At 39.3% G+C, this 21,032-nt stretch overlaps 1 protein-coding gene across 1 annotated transcript in view; it reads right to left on the minus strand.

Annotated features, from left to right (window-relative positions):
- ARHGEF38 (Rho guanine nucleotide exchange factor 38) overlaps positions 1-17,781 on the minus strand; it is a gene marked incomplete at its 3' end in the record, with an annotated part of 160,928 nt that extends 143,147 nt beyond the window's left edge. The window contains exon 1 of the mRNA XM_080663968.1: positions 17,580-17,781. Within this exon, the coding sequence (XP_080520094.1) occupies positions 17,580-17,775 (196 nt within the window). The 5' untranslated portion in view covers positions 17,776-17,781. The remainder of the gene's footprint in view (positions 1-17,579) is intronic.
- Positions 17,782-21,032: the final 3,251 nt, after the last annotated feature.

Genomic DNA, 21,032 nt, shown 5'->3' on the forward strand with positions numbered 1-21,032 from the left:
CTGAGTTAGATCCATACCCAGGAGCTGTGACCCTGAAGCCAGTGAAGAGATTCTCAAGACCTGGTTGCAAAGGAATACCCCGTGGAGAAGAGTCTCCTCGCCTGCTCATGGTATTCATTGCACAACTGCCATTTATTGTTCATGCCGTCATTCATTTATTCACTCATTTACTCAGCAAACGTGAGTACAGGCCAGCCTTTTCCTAGGTGCTGCAGGTAGAAATTTTCCTGTCCTTAAGAAGTTCAACCAAGTGAAAAAGACATTGGCATATAAATAATAAATGTGAGAAATGCATAGGGAATGTAATATACAAGTATATTTTGGGTATAATGACGCAGAAGGATAGACTTGAAAAGATGAGCTAGAGTTTATTTTTTTAAATATGTTTTTATTGATTTTAGAGAGAGGAAGGGAGAAGAATAGAGAGATAGAAACATCGATCAGCTGCCTCCTGCAGGCCCCCTATAGGGCATGGAGCCTGCAACCCTGACCTGGAATCAAACCAGTGACCTTTTGGTTCATAGGTCAATGCTCAACCACTGAGCCACACTGCCAGGCAATGAGCTGGAGTTTATAAAGCCTCCAGGGTGAGGCCAAGCATTCCAGCCTGGAGAAACCATGCAAATCAAGGCATGCCTGTGCAAAGTCAGACTGCACCTCAGGACAGAGATGAGAATGGAAAGATAGAGTCAGGTGGTATATCCATTTTAATGTTATAACCTGGGTGTCTAAACTTTATTTTTTTTTATTGTGGTAATTAACATAACATAAAATTTACATGTTAATTATTTTTAAGCATACAGTTCAGTTTCATTAAATACATTCACACTGCTGTGAAACTGTCACCACCATCTATTTCCAGAACTTTTTCATCTTTCTGCCAAAATGTTGTACACATTAAATACTAACTCCATACTCTCTTTTTCCCTAGCCCCTGTCTCTGAATTTGACTATTCTAGGTACTTCATGTAAGTAGAATCATAGAATATTTGTTCTTTGGAACCTGGCTTATTTCACTTAGCATAATGTCTTGAAGGTTCAACCAAGTTATAGCATGTGTCAGAATTTTATTCCAAACTTTTTTGATCATGTGTCATTTAGACAGTTTTAAGCATATACTTGCAATATATATATGGTATTAATGTATTATATACATTACAAAGCAGGCACAAAAATAAATATTTTCAAAGGCTAAGACTAAAAAACAAACTTATTTTTTCTTTCCTAATAGGTTGTCTTGAAATGCCCCTGAGGTACCTATACCTCTTTTAAGACAACTGTTGAAGAATAGAAGAAAGCACTGAGAAGTATTAAGCAGAACAGCAATATAGTTTGATATTCTGACCCATTTTTTTTTCATCAAATATCCTCATCCTGCTGTGTGCTCTGTAGTTAGTGATAAGAAGTAGGTTTCAAATACTAGATAATTCAAAAACTCAGATTTATATTTTTAGAGTAAGATATTCTAGTGAAGCTATGAGATACATACCTCATTCATTGTAATTGCATGTCTTTCTAACATCCATTCACAGAAAACACTTTGTTTAAAAGCATAAAATAATTCTGGAAAGCACTTGTTGGTCACTGTTATTTCAAGATTGCAGATGAATGTACTGATAGAACTTAAAGGTCTCTTGATGTTTTTGAGTATTGCTCAAAATCTTATCACAATCAGTGGATTCCTTAAAAACAACATAACAGGTATTACTAAAAACTAAGGTTGGGAGCTTCTGCTCAGGATGGTGAGATACTGGCACATTCCTACAACCACATCAAAATTACAACTAAACTCATTCAGAACTGCTTAAAATCTAGCCAAACAGACATCCTATAACTAAGAATATATAGAAGAAGCCACATATAGACTGTTAAAAGGAATGAAGACACTGAACAGGCTAGTCCCACCCCCAGGTGTGGTGGTTAAAATTCAGGAGGGCTATCTCAGCCTGTGGAGGTACCCTTGAGGAGTAAGGGGGCCCCATACCAGACACTCCCACAGCCAGGGCTCCTATGCTAAGAAGAGAAGCCCCCATAACTTCTGGCCTTTGAAAACCAGCAGATTATGTCTGAGTGAGACAGAAGGCTGCTGGAGTCCCAGACATTTCTCTTAAAGGGCCTACTAACAGACTCAACTTGGACTCACTTGCTCTGAGCTCCAGCACAGGGCAGTAACTCAACAGGCTCCAGGGACATACGGGGAGGAACTGAATTGTTTGGCATCAGGGCAAGAACTGAAGGAGCAACATTATTCTAGACAGAAATGCTGGCAGAGGTCTTGTTCCCTTTCTGAGCAACCCCACCACACACACACACACACACACACACACACACACACAGCCAGTAGGCAAGCACCATATCTGAGTTTCCATCAACCTGGCTAACAATGTTAGCCCCTGATTCCTTGAGAACCTGCCTCACCCAACTTGCAACCTGCCCAAGCCATTTCCAGTGGCTTTTCCATACAAATACCCTGTCTTGGCCCATGCTTCGGGTTTTCCTAAAAATCTCTTAAACAAGCAGCATTTGGCCTTGGCATGCCCTATACCTCTTGCTAAGTCACCCTAGGCCTGGCATTAGTCGCAGCCGGCCTTGTTTCGCAGCTTGACCTTGCCTGGGCACCTTCTTGCCTAGCATAAATAGCATCCATCTGCAAACTGCACTGTAGCTTATTCAGGGCACAGGTGGCAGCTGATCTTGGCCTGCAACTCACAGGAGGCCCCAAGGTCAGAACACCACACAACCACCTACACCAGAGACATACTCAAGGGGTAGACTCATCAGGCACCAGAGCACTGCTTTGTGGAGTCAGCCCCTGCACAGAAATTCCTTTGTTGTGGTCATAGCTAGTCCTCACAGCCAATTAGTCTGGGGGTAAATCCCTCCCTTTGACAAGTCAACAGCAATCAAGGCTCAACTACAACAAGAGGGTGCACACAGCCCACATGGGGGGTTGTGGGAGAACATACCTGGAGTACCTAGATTGGGTGACAAAGGAGTCTGCACCACTGGGCCCTATGGGATACCTACTACATGAGACCACTCTACCAAGACCAGCTCTACCTAATACATATAAACAAACACAGGGAGGCAGCCAAAATGAGGAGACAAAGAAAAAAACAGAACAAAACTCAAGAAAAAAAAAAACTAAACAAAATGGAGATATGCAGTCTACCAGATGCAGAGTTCAAAGCACTGGTTATAAAAATGCTCAATGAACTTAGGGAAAGAGTAGAGGAACTTACTGAGACCTTCAACAAAAGGATAGGAAGCCTAAAAATATATGTAGAAAACCTAAAAAGAATAGTCAGAAATGAAGAATACAATAATTGAAATGAAGAATATATTACAGGGCATCAAGGAGAGTATAAAATCAGTGATTTGAAAGATAAGTAAGCAGAAAACACCCAATCAGAATAGCAAAAAGAATCCACAAAAATGAGGATAGTATAAGGAACCTCTGGGGCAACTTCAAGTGTACCAACATTAGCATCATGGGGGTGCCAGAAGGAGAAGAGAAAGAGCAATGAATTAAAAATCTATTTGAAATAATAATGATGGAAAACTTCTCTAATTTGGTGAAGGAAATAGACATACAAGTTCTGGAAGGGCAGAGAGTCCAAAACAAGATGAACGCACAGAGGCCCACACCAAGGCACATCATAATCAAAATGTCAAGGGTTAAAGACAAAGAGAGAATCTCTAAGACAGTAAGAGAAAAGCAGTTATTGACCTATAAGGTAGCTCCCATAAGACTGATGATATTCTCATCAGAATATTTAAGGCCAGAAGGAAATGGCACAAAATATTCAAAGTGATGAAAAAACAAAGACCTACAACCAAGATTACTCTACCCAGCAAAGCTATTATTTGGAATTGAAGGACAGATAAAAAGCTTCTCAGACAAGAAAAGGCAAGTTATCACCACCAAACCAGTATTACAGGAAATGTTAAAGATTTTTCTAGAGGAAGAAGAAGAAGAAGAAGAAGAAGAAGAAGAAGAAGAAGAAGAAGAAGAAGAAGAAGAAGAAGAAGAAATATGAATAATAAAATGAAAATCAATACATACCTATCAACAATTACTTTTAATGCAAATAGATTAAATATTCCAATCAAAACACATACAGTGGCTGAATGAAAAACAAACACACACACAAGACCTTACATAAGCTGTCTACAAGAAAATCACTTTTAATCAAAAGACACACTAAAAGTAAAGGGATGAAAAAAGATGTTTCATGTAAATGTAAACAAACAAATAAAGCTGGGAGAGCAATACATGTACCAGACAAAATAGACTTTCAAATAAAGCCATAACAACTGAGAAAGAAGGACCCAGCAATTCCACCACTGGGTCTTTATCCAAAGAAACCAAAAACACTAAATTAAAAAGACATATGTTCATTGCAGCATTATTTACTATATCCAAGATACGGAAAAAACTTAAGTGTTTATGAAAATATGAATGGATAAAGAAGTGGTAGGTGTATACAATGGAATATTAGCCATTAAAAAAAAAAAAAAGGAATGAAATCTTGTCATTCAACAACATGGATGGACCTAGAAGGTATTGTGCTGAATGTAATAAATCAGACAGAAAAAGATAAATTCCATATAATTTCACTTATATGTGGAATCTAAGAAACAAAATAGGCTCTGGCTGGGTAGCTCAGTTGATTAGAGCATTGTCCAGAAACGCCAAGTTTTCAGATTTAACCTCTGGTCAGAGCACATACAAGAATCAACCAATGAATGCATAAATAAGTGGAAAAACAAGTCTCTCTCTCTATCAAATCAATCAATAAATAAAATAAAAATTAAAAATAAAAACCCAAACAAACAAACAATCAGAACAGAACATTCATAAATTCAGAGAACATTTTGATGGTTGCCAGGTGGGACAAGGGTTTATAGGATAGGTGAAAAAGATAAAAGAATTAAGAAGTACAAATTGGTAGTTACAAAATAATCATGGCGATGTAAAGTACAGCATAGGGAATATAGTCAATAATATTGTAAGAACCATGTATGGTGTCAGATGGGTAATAGATTTATTGGGGTGATCACTTTGTAAGTTGTATAAGTGTCTAGTCACTTTATTGTACGCCTAAAACTAATCTAATATTGTATATCAACTTAAATTGAAAAATAAAAAATTATTAAAAAAAAACACTAAGTTTAGAAAAATGGAAACTGCATGGTGGGTAAAAAAGTATGATGACTTTGGTAAAACTCTGACTTCACCACTTACAAACTTAGTTTAATCATCTGTCAATATATGATAATAATTTTTTTCTACAAAGTTGTTAAGAAAGTGAAATGATATAATGTACCTATTTGCTTATTATAGATGCTCATCTTTTTCATTGATGAACCCCCCAGACAAGAAAACAAATGTTATTACCTTGCTCCATGCATTATAACATGTTTATTCCTTATGTCTACAATAACCTCTGCCCCCTGACCCCCCAAATTCAAATTGGATTTCAAGTGGAATCCAAGATGGTTGCGGAGTACTTAGAAGGTATACTCACAGCCTATCAGACAAAACTGAAATTGTAACTAAAATATAGAAAAATAAACCTGAATAACCAACTGAAGACTAGCTGAACAGAAGTCTTATAATCAAGGATTTACAGAAGTTACACATAGACTAGTAAGAAGGGTAAAGACGTGAAAAGGTCTGGACCCACTCCCATGGAAGGCGGCTAATTTCACAAGGATATCTCAGCTACTCCCCCTGAGAAGTGTGGGATCTCAACCCCAAGCCAGGCTGGCAAACACATAATACAATATACAGATGATGTATTTTAGAATTATATACTTGAAACCTATATAATTTTATTAACCAATGTCACTCCAATAAATTCAATAAAAATACTAAAAAAATGCATTTCAAGATTCAGATTTCACGTTTCTTGACATTTTAGCGTACACTTAGCTTTCTTGTCACAATTCTTATATCACTTTCTGTTTCTGATATAATAAGTACCACTAATATGTGGGGATTGCTGTGATGAGCTGATTAGTTCGCCTCAGGAACAAAAGACTTATTGTCCCAGTTCCTGGGAGTGCCAGCAGGAGACAGGTTCTCTAATAATTGTCTCAGATAGGAGCATCTCTCAAGTCATGTGCCCTTCCCAAGGTGACCCCATCCAATAACTTGAAAGGTGATAAAAGGGCCAAGGTCCTTCACTGGGCTGGGAACAACTCTAAGGATCATGTCATCTTCAGAACTCACCTTGGAGTTGGGATCATCTCATCTTCAGAACTCACCTTGGAGTTGGCTACTCTTCCATTGAGACCACATCACACTGCAACCTTTCCCTCTGCCCCAAATCCTATGCCCTTCCTTTCTCTTCACCAGGTGGTAGTCACAAGGACACTCCCTAATAAACCTCCTGCAACCTCATCTCCATCTCAGAATCTGCAATCCAAGAGCTCAACCTGTAGCCATATTTCAGGCACATGAAATGTTGCTAAAATTATTGGTTCACTGAATGGGCTGGATTTGCTTCTCATTTAGTTTTATAGTCTCAAGATCTAATCAATACCTAGCACATATAGACACCTAGCAAATGCTTGTTAAATAAATTCATTAACCCATTGTATGCCATAAGCATCTGTAGATGCAAGCAGCAGACCTTCCCCACATGCCACGCACGTCTATTAAAAAAAAAAAATGTTTTCCCTAAGTGACAGCCCTGAACAACTTTAAAATCATTTTTTTGTGAGAATTTTCAGCTAAAATATTCAAGAACACCCGAATTGTGAGTAATATATTTATTGCAAATTGATTTTTTAAGTTAAATTCAAAATATCGTGGCATGTGGAGATGGTTTCCATTTTGGATATGTGGCAGTTAACTGGTTAAAACTGAGACCTCATGTTTGTGAAAATAAACAATCTTTTCTGTCAAAGAAAGGAGTTTAGGCAACCACCATTTTGGCTCCTGTGACTTGCAGTTCCCCTGGGGGCCGCTATTCTGAAATGGCAAAGGTCAACTCCTCCCTTTTTCCTTTAAGTTAGCCAATCACACAAAAATGTGAGCCTAAGCTCTGACTAATCAAGAGTGAGGGAGAGATGACGTGTGTGAGACATAAAACCCGAGTGGATGGCCTGCTCAGTGTGCATGCTGCCAGACCCTGAGCATGTGCACCTTCCTGCAGAAGTAAAGGCATTTGCCTTGCTGTCTGGCTCCCGAGTATCCTGGTTTTGGGGCTCGCCTTATTTCTAACATGTTGTTCAGCCAAGAAATTCTATTTCCTTGTTTAATCAAATTTATTTACTTATGTTCTCTCTCTTACAGAAAAAGAATTTAAAACTGTTTACCCAAGAGTTGGTTATAACTAAGTAGTGGGAAAATGGGAATGAACAGAAGTGTAAAGGCAAATATACCAGTCATAAGGGTCACTATAGCCGTAATTAGTCAATGAATATCTTTTCATCATTAGGTAAGTAGTTATTGACCTGAGCATCTACCATAAACCAGGCATTGCTTAAGTGATAAAATAAGTCTCTATTCCCAAGGACAGTGGTCAGCAAACTGCGGCTCGCAAGCCACATGTGGCTCGTGAGCCGTGGTTTGCCGACCACTGCCCAAGGAGAACTACATTCAAATAGACAACAGAGGCAAAAATAGAATAAAGTAGCACAATTTCAGAGAGCAATGGGTGGTATGAAGACTCTGAAGGGGATCAGAACATAACACCCCCATATATGCTGCTTTGACATATTGACTATTTTGAGTTGAAGGCTACTGAGAAACAGCAGATTCAGGAAGAACTCTCCACCCTCCCCCTTTCTACCTGAAAACAAGGTAAAATTTTTTTTGTAAGATGTCATCTCTGTATCAGGAAGAAGAGAATATTCTTATCACTGGCAATGGGGAGTTAACATCAAGATGAGTTTATGTAGCCGAAACCGGTTTGGCTCAGTGGATAGAGCATCGGCCTGCGAACTGAAGGGTCCCAGGTTCGATTCCTGTCAAGGGCATGTACCTTGGTTGCGGGCACATCCCCAGTGGGAGGTGTGCAGGAGGCAGCTGATCGATGTTTCTAGCTCTCTATTCCTCTCCCTTCCTCTCTGTAAAATATCAATAATATATATATATATATTAAAAAAAGATGAGTTTATGCAAGTAAACTTCACTAAGGCAGCCCTTATCTTCCACGAGTTTCCCATATAGTTCCTATTCACCTTCCCACAATTTAACACCCCTAGGCTACTAGATCTTATCACATGTCCACAATTTATCACTCACTTTGCGCTAAAATGATATAATAGCCCCTGGGTCTAATTGTTTCTTTAGGATTGTCACTTTTTTCCTATCAAGTTCTCTGTTTGACCCCCAGAGCAAGGACAATGGGTCAGGTACAGAAACTCACCAGGGCAGAAAGCTCTGCATGCCTAGCAAGGGACAAAACTGGAAAACAAGAACCTCACTCTCAGCATATCCTTGCCTAGCATATCACTGGTCATGTGGTTCCAGGGGTCCTCAAACTACGGCCCGTGGGCCACATGCAGCCTGCCGAAGACATTTATCCGGCCCGCCGGGTGCCGCTGCCTGTCCTGCTTAGCAGCCGTCTCGTCCTGGGCTCTCAGTGCGCATAGGAATTTGTTCATAGTTGTTTCTTTTAAACTATAGTCTGGCCCTCCAATGGTCTGAGGGACAGTGAACTGGCCCCCTGTTTAAAAAGTTTGAGGACCCCTGGTAGACCCTCTGACCCTTTCCTCCCTAAAGATTACATCTAGACCTCAGTTGTATTTCAGCTCCAGGCCCAGAAAAGCAGCAAAACCAGACAAGTGACACCATGGCTGCCACAGGACCAGCTACATTGATTAGTGACCCCTGCCTTGGCACTGACCAATCATAGAGCACACCTGGAAAGCTGATGAATATTCTATTAAGACACTCCCCTGAGACCTCCCCTAAGATTTCCAAGACAAAGGATGCTCTCCCTCCAAGGAGCACACCTGTGCCATTCTCCCATGAGACTTGCAACCAGGGGAGCAATGGGCAGTGGCAGCTCATTCCAGGCTAATCCCTGAACCTGTCCCTAAGAGCCCCTTTTCTCTGACTCCTCTGTGAGCCAGAGCAGCCCAGCACAGGCTTTCCTGTGGCTTCCTCTGTGCCCTTCCTTGTTTCACTGTCCTAAGTGTGTTTTTGCTGCCGTCATGGACCCAATACGCTGTGGCTCAGTGCTGTGTAGCCCTTCCCTTTGTATATCCCCATCCCCAACCTTTTTCCTTAAATAAATTAATTTTTCCTTTAATCACTGTCTGTGATGGCTATTTAGCCTGCCCGCACACCATGCACCACTTACTTTAACATTTCATCCTCCATGCCATGTAGAAATAGTAACCTAAAATAAAATCCGTATGCTTTTTTCCTTTTTAATCTCTCTTCTGTCAGTTCAACTTGCAGGTCTCAGCCATAGAACCCTAGAGGATAAAGAGGAAGTTTTTTCCCCCCTATACCACAGTAGGTAGGACAGTCAGGGGAGGACGCACCAAGAAGGTGAGTGAGCTGGAACCTCAAAGATGAGAATTTATACTTGCTGAGATTTGGGGGAAGAAAAGTTAAGGCTATGATAAAGGCCAGGCATTAGGTACAAATTTGACTGTAAGCAACAAGCAGCTAAATAAGTAAATTGCTTGTTTTTTACCTGGAAGGGGGGTATGTTCTAATTCTTAAGGGAAACCAAAGTTTTTCCTTGAATAAAACTGAATAGCGCTGAGAGAGGTAAGCAATTTCTTCAGCTATTTCCCAACAAAGACAGAAGCAGAAATCTGTGACAGCTTTCGGTAGGGGCGCTGGAGACATAGCATGCAGATGCATTTGGGAGAGAGGATTCTGTGAGGGCTGTACTGACTCAGTGTACTTAGAGCAATAGCTGGATGACATGACCTTGAAGTTTTCTTCTTTAAGTAAGCGCTGGATGTCAGACAGTCAAGATTACCTTCTCCATCAAGGGCCTCGGTGCAGGCATCCTAGCGAATTCATTTTATTCTGCCATTCATTAATCAAGAAAGAAATTGTTCAAAACAACCTGGGACAAAGGCTTTTAATCATAACACTCTATTTTCCTGCTGCATGTGTAAGACTCACAATTTAGGCTGACTTCATTGAATTCTATTGAAACATTCCTTATCCAGATAAAGAGCTGCTTGTTTCCAGCATATAATTCTATTCTTTTCACTTGCAAATGCATACACCACCAGCACCACCACCACCACCAGCAGCAGCAGCAGCAGCACCATCTCTCCCCTCCACTCTCCCTCCCATCCCACTGCTATAGAGTGGGGCTTTCAGGTTTTTGGGTGTATGTTAAGTTTTGTAGAGATGCAAATAAATATATGACAACAGGCATAAAATTAAAGACATAGTATCAAGATATTCAAACAAAGTGGGAATTGGAAATCATGAAACTATTGCTATAGGAGCAGGTTTGCTTAAGCTAACTTCATAATTTTGTTTTCTGACAATTTAACATAAAAACAAAACATTTGTTCAATAACAACACTGTGTCAGGGGAATGTCACAATAATTTTTTAAAAATGTGTAGTCCAAAATGAAAAATTAGGCAGGTCAAGCTTTATCATAATAGTAGAGGAATGTCATCATATTATATAACACTTGCTGCAACCATCACATTGCTTTGAATTCTCACTAGTTATAAACCATGCAGATAAAACACCTACTAGTCAATGAATTATATACATTCTATTTTGCAAATGCTTAAAGCACCCGAGTTCAAATCCAAATTCTACCACCTGAGAAGTCAGAACATGCCATGCCAAAATATGCCATGGTCCCTGATACCCTGCACTTAGTCTAGAAATGATGGTAGGGATCCCAGGTTGTTGGTTACCTTGGCCCGGAAGACTCCCCACCTACTTGGTGGAGAGGGGAACTACAGAGGGATACTCTAAAATACAACCTGAAGCCAAATTTTGCCTGGTTCTAATGGTCATATTGCTAACAAGTTTAGCAATTCTTGCAATAATTCTACCTTCACCAGGAAATCAATACCCACAAAAATACTGAAGTAAATATAATTATGCAGCAAGAAAAACTAATTCTGTAAAAAGAGGTTTTTTTTCCCTTTCCTGTCCCAACAGAAACAAAGATGAATGTCCCCTGAGTGCTTTTCTCTCACCAATCTTTCCCCAACTATGTCACTATTTTAAGGTACATTCCATTTATATATATATACTAGTATATACACATACATATATATATGATTGATTTCAGAGAGGAAGGGAGAGGGAGAGAGAGAAACATCAGTGATAAGAGAGAATAATTGATAGGCTGCCTCCTGCACGCCCTACACTGGGGAGCAAGCCACAACTCGGGCATGTGCCCTGACCCAGAATTGAACCGTGACCTCCTGGGTTCATAGGTTGATGCTCAACCACTGAGCCATGCCGGCCAGGCAGGTACATTTCTCATTATGCTTATAGAAGGGAAAAATTTCCTGTCACAATGTGGTCTAGTGAAATAGCTCCAATTTAATTTCTGGGACTCACACTTTATTTGATTCATGTGGCTCTTAAAAACTTCAAAACAACTCTACAGAAAAAAAAGGAAAGTAAAATATCATGCTTCTTTCTGGTTTCTATGCATGCAACAAGACAGAAATAATTAGTTTTAAAATTGTCTTACTGTTTATAAACACAGTTGCCCTTCAGACCATGAAGCACATTTGGTTGTATTGGTGACACATTACTGACCCAAGTCCTTCCCATTTCACTAAAGGGAGCGTGGAGGCACAGGAAGGGGAAGGAAGTGCCTTAATGCTGAAAGAGCAGACAGGAACAGAGAGGTCTTGGAGCGCTGGGATAGAAACATGCACAGACAGCGGGACAACTCGTTTTATTCCACCCCTCACTGGCCTTGAACAAAACTCACCAAATCGTCCAGTGTTAACAACTCCTCCTGCTCATGTACTGATTGGTATGTTTTCTTAAAAATCATTACAAGTTAAGTGGCCCCATAATCTTACAAGTCTAACTTTTTATTTGAGCCATTTAATCTTATATTGCAAAATATGTTATTCTGTATAAAGTTCATGTGGTAAAGTGGTTCTTTATGATCATCATAGTGAGAAAATTTCAGGCTTTCATAAAACAACCAATCAATCATTTCTTAATGAGAATGACATGATAGCCTTTGAAAAAAAAATAATAGTACATAAAGCACCATGGACCTAGTGTGATTCAGGGATGTGATTTTTGACTTGTCTTACGAGCAGCAGTAATGACATTTTACTGTTCACTCTTACTCTTTCACCTGGCACTTCATAAGCAAAAATATGCATTGGCCAAAAAATTAACCAGAAGCTTAATGTGGCCACTGTTTTAGTTTGGGTTGCTATAATAAATATACCATAGATTGGGTAGCTTGAACAACAAACATTTATTTCTCACAATTCTGGAGGTTGAGAAGTCCAAGATCAAGGTCCCCGCAGATCCGGTGACTGGTAAGGGCAAAGGGAGAGGAAGCAAACTCTTTCAGGTCTCTTCCTATAAGGGCACTAGTGGCATTCATGAGGGCTCTACCCTCATGATGCAATTATTTCCCAAATGCCCCACCTCCTAATACCATCCCACTCAGGATTAGGTGTCAGTATATGAATTGGGGGGTGGGGGGCATAAACATTCATCCCATAGCATTTATAATGTCACTAATATCAATTATATAGGGTTTTCAGAAAAGGCTGCTGAATGTTAATCAATACACTTTTTTATAGCAACTTTTAATTATTATAGAAATACATCTGTAGTACACACACAACTATATATCTACATACAATAGATTAGATTTGGTAATCTGCATACACACAGACACACTTGTGTGTAACTGTTTAAATCAAGCAAATGTCAAATGTAGAACTCACACATGTCATCATATAGAACTCATCCCCCCCCCAAAAAAAAAAACAAAGTAGTTTACCAACTCAGTCATTAAATTTCCCTTGCTTGGATCACTTTCTGTGGCTCCCATTCAAATGCAGTTGAGCTAGCTAGGCAGCTGAGATGATGTCCTCACATTCTGTATGGAAGAAGAATAAACTGAGGTGTGGTCTGGTGTGCTCTAAAAGGTAGAGTCAGGAATGAGATAGGCTTCCACTAAGAATTATTCATTATAGAGTCAATTCTGTACATTTTAAGCTCTGCTATGTTTATTTCTTTTTACTGAAGAATCACCTTTATTAATGGAGACCTCTATCCTCACATATGAAGACACAAGTGTTCATAATTCAGGGCTTGATGCCTTGCCTAACACTCATTTCCATCCTGAACCAGATCATTCCAATTGTTCATTCTGCTTGAAAGTTACTGAGTGCTCACATGTGCTGGGAGTGATTCTAAGTTCAGAGATGGAACAGTTATGTAGAGGGTTTGGGGGGTGAAAGATGGGAGAAGAAATGAAAGTCGGTAATAGGCAATAAACAAGTGAAATAAATTTTAGAGACAAGAACAGGGAGTCTTAGAAAATAAGAGGGGTTCATGGGAGAGTAATGCATAAGTGGGGGCTTGGAGACACCAAAATGCTTACTTTACTTTTCCAGAGGACAGAGAAATGTTATAGGAGGCAGGCATATTTTCACAGAGGATAAAGAAAAGTCATAAGATACAGGGAAGAGGGAAATATATTTTCACAGAGGAGAGCAGAATGTTGCAAGATAAGGGGGAGATAAGGAGTGGGGCACACATGGGCTTTGACCTTTCAAACTGATACTATGTAACAGAGTGACCAATGAGGAAAGCATGGGGGTCCTAAATTAAGGAACAGTCCATTTAGAAAAGGTCATGTTCAGACAAAGAGCTACAGCCTTTATAAAGAGACTTAGCAGATTTTAGATTTTTTTTTTTCCCCATTAGAGAGAGAGAGCAAGCAGATTTTTCCTATTTGGGGACCCCTCCTCAGGGAGAGTTTGTATACACTTACAATAAACTTCCACATTTTTGTTAAATCTTTTAGCCCGTGAATTTATTCTTCAACTTTGTAGGACAAAGACCCACAGAAGAAGAATCTGCACCCCAGGTTTCACAAAGAAACAAGCAACGTATTTTTAATTTCAGACAAAGGTAAGTACAATGAAGAGGTTAAAACATGCTTCTCCCCCATTCTGCCCTTTTGTCCTCACCCCCTCCTTATCATCTGTTAATGTTTTCTAACAACTTCTTCCACTCAATCCTGAAAAAATTATCTCCTGCTTGTGTGGACCCACTGATCTCACCTCCACTTCTATCCTGTTGCTTTATTATATTTGTTTACCTGTCTTATCTTTCCCAAAGAGACTGTTAAGCTCCTGTATAGTAAAGGTCAGACTTTTTTCCCATAATGATTTTGCAGTTGGAATTCCTGGCATATGTATTGGTTTTGCTTTATCATATAACATTTCCAATAAATTAACTGAAATAAAAAAGCCACTAACAATAGGCTGGCACTGCACAACTTGAGGCTTAGTACGAGTGACTATGCTGATGTGACCACAATATCATAAAGATTTTATGATATTTTCATCAAAACCATGTTTTATTGTTTAATCTAGTAGCTTTTACCCAGTGTACCTTTTTTTCTTTAAGTTACAATATAGAATTCACACTACTAAGGTGATGTCTGTCAGAAATTGAACTGAACAAGTATATAGTAAGAGTTAAGAGGCAAGCCCAGGGGCACCAGAGAAAAGATCCTATATTTCCCAGAACACACAGAACTCCCTCAGAGAGAGAGAGAGAGTTAGAGCAGCTACTTGTAATACTCAGATAGCAACATAGCACTGACAAGTGACTAAACAATTTGAGGCAGCCTTCCAGTATATGAAAGTACACTGTGACCCCACATGGCTGCAGGCCATCTCTCTGAGAGCTCTAACCAGTTCAGGTCTTCATTCAGTGCCTCCCAGGGAACTACCTAGTCTAAGGTATGCAGAGCAAAAACTCTCCACATTGCAGTAATAAAGAGCTTCTTAGGTGGTTAGGACTCATCTTCATGATAATAGATATAGTAGGACCAGAGTGCAAACCCACAGAAATGATTGCTTTGAACATTAATGAGAAAATGCCTTATATTGTTGCCAAAGTAGTTAGAGAAGAATCATACCAAAAGCCGTATTACCCATTAGATATCACACTTGGGTTTTATTAAGAGCTATAGTCAAACCTCGATTCTCAAACATATCCTATCTCAAACAATCTGATAACCCTTTCAGGCTGATACCTGTATGGTCAGTCTCAGGCAACAAAGAGAAAATGTGTGTATATGAGTCAGTTTACCACTGTTAAAATCTCAGAATATTGTGCTGTGAATATTTTTGTGGGTTTTTTTTTTATTGCTGCTTTAATTATTGTTAAATTTTCATTTTTTATTGTACATTTCCTTTCCTTTTTGTTAAATTTTCATTTACATTTTATGTCCTTCTTATGTGTTTATTTATAGATTAAACAGTGCATTAGGCATGTACTGTGTATAAGAAAGCTTAAAATGGAATCATTTGGAAGTCTGGAACGGATTAATTCAATTTACATTATCTCTAATGGGAAAAAAATGATTTGGTTTTTGAACAGCCATCCGGAATGAATTAAGTTTGAGAAATGAGCTTCTACTGTACTTCTAAAAAAACGTTACTGATTAGGAGGCCAGTCTATCCCTACAGGTCTGATGTGCTCCTGCAAACTCCCTGATGATTTTCCTCCAGCATAAGCAGTTCTAGGAACACAGCTTCACTCCTGAGTCTTTTCTTTCACCTTCAAAGACAGGATCCAACAGAGCACAGGACAGTAACAAATCCAGTGGAGTGTACAAGAAACCTGAAGTCTCTGCTTGCAGAGTAACTAACAAACATTGGCTGTATTTTGTGGTCATAGACTTATTTTTTCAGTTTAGTTTAGGAAGTAAATAGTGAAAAGTATTTCCATTTTTACTTTGCTAATGGAAAATCTGAACCAAAAAAAGATGCTAAATCAGTGAATCTCAGAAGAAGAAACATGTTATTAGGGATACAGCAGTGGGCTTTGCCAGAATCCCTCTATGTGGTCTCTTCATCAAGGATAGAAAATAGTTGACATAGATTAGTTGAAGAGGAAATTTGCATTAGTAGAAGGTAAGTCTTGTTCTATCATTATGGTATCCATTGCTCCTAAAATTAAAAATAACTACTGCTTATTGAGCACATATCATGCGTTAGCCAATATACGAGATGTCTCATGCAATTATCTAATTTCATTTTCCTAATAGTAGTACATAGTTTCAATATCCCATTTTCACAGGGAAACTCAAGCTCAGAAATCTTAATTAGCTCAAAGTCTTACAGGTGGTAAATTAAAGAGACAGGATTAGAAACAAATGTGTCTGACTTTTAACATTTGCATTTTTCCCAAAGTATCAATTGCCTTGAGAATAATTAATTTCAAAGATCAAATGTCATCCCTCCCCCATTTAAAGAAATATTTACATTATTGTTTAAGAATAAGACTTGACTCTACATTTTACTTCTGAGCTTTCGGGTTTTTTTAAAAGCACGAACTCACAGTAAGAATTTCAAAGATTTAATTCTTTTAACTTAACCTGTATAACTAAGTGCAAGCATGTTTTTGATGAAAGAGACCAGCTAAGTATAAGCTTGTCCCATTGGTCATTCTGGCCTCATTACAGTGTTTCAATCCAGAATGACACTTGTGGTGGGATTCTGAGAGCTCACACACAATGTGGTCACAGAGGAAGAGACAGGTTCTGAGGCTCACATAACAGGTACGGCAGTGGATACTTAAAACATTGCACAATATAAACATTCAAATTAAGTTTCCTGGTGTAAGTGACCTTCAAGAGAAAAAGAGGAGGAGGAAAGAGAGGGTAGATGGGAAGGGATAGAGAAATTCAAGGCCTGAAACAGAGGACATGTTATAATAACTGTGTCAAATTATCTCACGACCATCACAAACTACACTGAAGTTACTTCCTCAAAAGTCATTCAATCCAAGCATGCTAAACATCTCTTACCATACTTGGATGTTGTTTGATTCACTCTAAAGGAATGAACACCTAAGTGATTTTCAACAAATCCTGTTACACCATCCTGCTGACAAGTCTTTATTTTTCACAGACGTGATTGTAGTTTCATGTCCTTTTTTAATCACAGTTCAGTGCAATTACCTAGATAGATCTCATGGTGTGACACCTCACACCTCTCTATTGAGATAAACTCTCCTTTATAGCTTTCTAAATTATTTCCTTTCTAGTGCTTTCCACTCCTGGAGTCGGGTGGACAAGGGGGAAGGAAGGAGGGCAGGAAGCAGAAAAAAAATGTTACTCTTATCATGAGGAAAAAAAAAAAAACAATAGGAAGAATAATTCAGAATTGGCTTTTGAACTATTGAAGCAGGTAATCACCTGTTCCAATAATTTATGAATTACATTTACTTCCATTTTATTTTTTCTTATTTTCCTCTTAGAGAGGAGGTAATATATTTGATTTCCTCCTCTGCCTTAAGTGTTTTCTTTGCAGATGGAAGAGGAGGAGAAAAAAAGCTGGGGGGGCAGTAACCTGGGACAATTGATTTCTTTTGGTTACCTTGTAGTTTCTGGTTGTATTCGGTCCTGTCAGACTGGCTCCTCCTCAGGGTACCAGCGTGGTCCCCAGAAACACTGCTCTCAACCACAGTGTCCGTCTTCCTTCTCTCCAGCATGTAGAGCCGGGACCTCAAGAAGGTCAGGTTCTTTTTCTTGGTGCCCATGTTTCCTTTCCCAGTGGCTTCTTCGGGTTCCATCTGAGGCAAAGACACGCTTCAGAGGCTTGCAGGCAAAGGCTGGTTGCTACCGTGCCTCAGGGCGAGGGTTAAAGCCACCAGAGTGACAAGGTTAGCTGCCTCCTTCTAACCAGCCGGCTTCACTCCAGGGTTACCTGGTTGTAACTGCCACCTGTTCGGAGTCCCAGAGCCCCGCCCTTATGAGCTCATTCTTCCTTACACCTAGAATCCAACAGGGGAAGTTGCCACCTGTTACCTGAGAGACCTGCAGCACAGAGCTAGGCAAAGCAGGGACTACTCTGTCACATGCTTCTGAGGCAAACAAAAATCCCATTGTGTGGGGCCAGGGCTGGGGGTGGGGGGAAGGAGAGGTGGGGGAAGGAAAGAGAACAAGGTGAGACAGAGAGCAAGGGAAGTACAGAGTGTAAGCTGTAGCTGATGGGTTTCCTGTGTACCGATGGGTGTGTACAGGTGCCCTCAGGGCACTGTGGTGCTCTGCTGCCTGGAGGCAGATGTGGGCTTGTGCATGACCTTTAGCTAGAGTGGCCACGGAGTTAGTGTGAGGCTGAGAGTTTGCATTTTCATCACAACAGTATCATTTTTCAGGATCACTGTGCGCAGTCAGTCATGAACATCCATCCGGAGATTATGTGCTAAAAAATATACTTGCCAAACCCCCTTATCCGCATTCCTGAGGAAACAAGGATTTGAACTTGAGAGAGGTCTGTCGCAGGCACAGGAAGAAAAGAGAATGTTCAAAGAGGCTGCCAGAACCTTTGGGATTTCTCATCTCCCCGTGCTGCCCATGCCTGAAATTAGTCGATTCCTGGTCCCAGCCCTGTCCCTCTGAGGCCTGGTACTTAGGAACACGAGCACCGTGTCAAGGTGTGATTTCTGTATAATCTTCTCCCCATCCCTTTTGCAGATGGAGTGAGAAAAAAGGCAGCTTGCCTTGGGGAAAGAAGAGGAAAAAAATTTGAAACTGAGAAGAGACATGTAGAATGTAGAAAGTGTGGAGGGCAAGGACTGGGAGAGAGAAAGGCAAACAGTGATGGGCCTTTCATTAATTTTTTAGCGTTGTTTTTCCTTGTACTCACTGAGATTTCTCAAGGGGGAGGTTCTAAGAAGCTCTGGGGATGTGCTGAGTGGCTTGTATGCCCTCGTTAAAGGAAAAAAAAAAAAGACCCTAAGGAGGAAAGCAGGTTCGTTTTTTGTGTAAAGGGATGGCCAAAATTCAGCTTTGTGCTGCCCATTCTGAATCAGGGTTAACTCTTGTTAGATGAGGTTTATAAATGAGGAAAAAGAGATAAAAACCACTTTCCAACTCAGGAGGTGTGGGCTGAATACAATTCACATAATTTCCTTCAAAGATAAATGAGAAATCATCACCCACTTTAGAAGCACCTATATATAGCCTGGCATATTGAATGGCTTTTATTTAATTCAATTGATCATCTTTTTAAAGCAAGCCCTTCCAACTACATTTAATAAATACTTTTAATGGTGCACTCACCACTAAGATGTAAAACAAGCTTTCTAGATTCATGTTTAAAATGTATAAATTGTATTCTAATATTGTATATACATACTGGTGTATATATATACATATATATGTATATGTAATATGTTTGTGTGCATCCACCTGGTTTCTAACAGACATACTATTAGACATAGCACTACTACAAATTGTATAATTAAAACTACAGGACTGTCCTGACCCAGGGGCTCAGTGGGTTGGAGTATCATTTGGTACATCAAAATGTTGTAGGTCCGATTCCCAGTCAGGGCACATACCTGAGTCGCAGGTTCAATTCCTGGTCATGGCACATACAGGAGGCAATTGATTGATGTTTCTGTCTCACATCAATGTTTCTCTCTCTCTCTCTCTCTCTCTCTCTCTCTCTCTCAAAAATTAATAAACATATCCTAAGGCGAGCATACAAAAAACTAACAAAAACTACAGGATTTATAGGAAATATGGAATTAGACACACACAGCACTCAAAAACTTTGTCAGTGATTCATAAAAAGCAGATAGAAAGCAAACAAACAAAAATTTATAGTATAGCTTTACATGTGATAGATGGTTAAGAAATACATAAATATTACAATAAATGAACACTTTATCTTGAAAAAGAACTGAAGGTTCAAAAATAAAATTAAAAAGTTAAAATTTAAGAAAGAAGTCATAGGATCATAGCTTATGAGTGAAGTGATAGCAGAAGAAAGATTTGAAGTTAGATGGGAAGGTACACTGCCAGCAGTGAGCAGGTGTGGCTGGGGCCACAGGCAGTAAACTGAAGTCACTCGTCACTTTAAGGGACTTACATGTGTGAGTTTTGTGTACTTCTTTGTGGCTCAGGAAATCTGGATACAGTTTTCTGCATTCACCTAGTGTTTTAAGTACATGAAATCACACATAAGCAAATATGAAACTGTATTAGGCTCAAATAGTTCCTCTTTATTGGTACAAATTTGTGTTTTCAAAATAAGCATTATAGAGGAACTAACTGTAGTAGCTTTATTATGTTTTTAAATTTCATTATTTAAGAAGATGCATACAATAGCTACTATGAATTCTATATCTATATTCTATATTCTAAATCTATATTCTATTTATTCACAATAATTTCTATGTCAACTTTAAAAATATAGACAAATTCTTTTCAAGCTATCTTTAATCAATCAATAAATGGTCACTGTTAGTTGCTTATTCATTCCTACCACCTCCTACCCCCAATGCCATTCCTTACCAACAGAAGCCTTATTTTCTCTAAGGCAGCATTAAACTTGGCCAATCATAACAATAAACTTTGTTTTTAATTTTTCTAGTCTCTCTTGCCACTAGGATGTCCCTGGAATCCCAGTCCTGGCAAATGGGACCCATGGTAGTCTGTTATAATGGGGGATGTGGTACTGATTCTGGGAAAGCTTTTGCTTCTTCAATGAAAGCTGTAGTAAGTAACAGCTTCAACCTTCCCCCTTTTTCTAGACTTGAGCACAGTATAATGCATAGAGCAGTTACAGCCACTGTGGGCCCATAAGAAAAGACAAAGAGAAGCATGGGCTCTGATACCATTGAGCTACTGAACCAATACCAGCAGAACCCACCTTTAGACTTCTTGATATGAGGGTAAAATAAACTTCTCTTCCAAAAGCCATTGTTAGGCAGAGTTCTTGTTGTCAATACATTTCCAAAAGATTCAATAGACAGTGCCATATATATATATATATATATATATATTATATATGAATTCATACATATATATATGAATTCAC

The sequence above is a fragment of the Plecotus auritus genome, assembly GCF_963455305.1.
Source record: "Plecotus auritus genome assembly, chromosome: 1".
NCBI lineage: Eukaryota > Metazoa > Chordata > Mammalia > Chiroptera > Vespertilionidae > Plecotus > Plecotus auritus.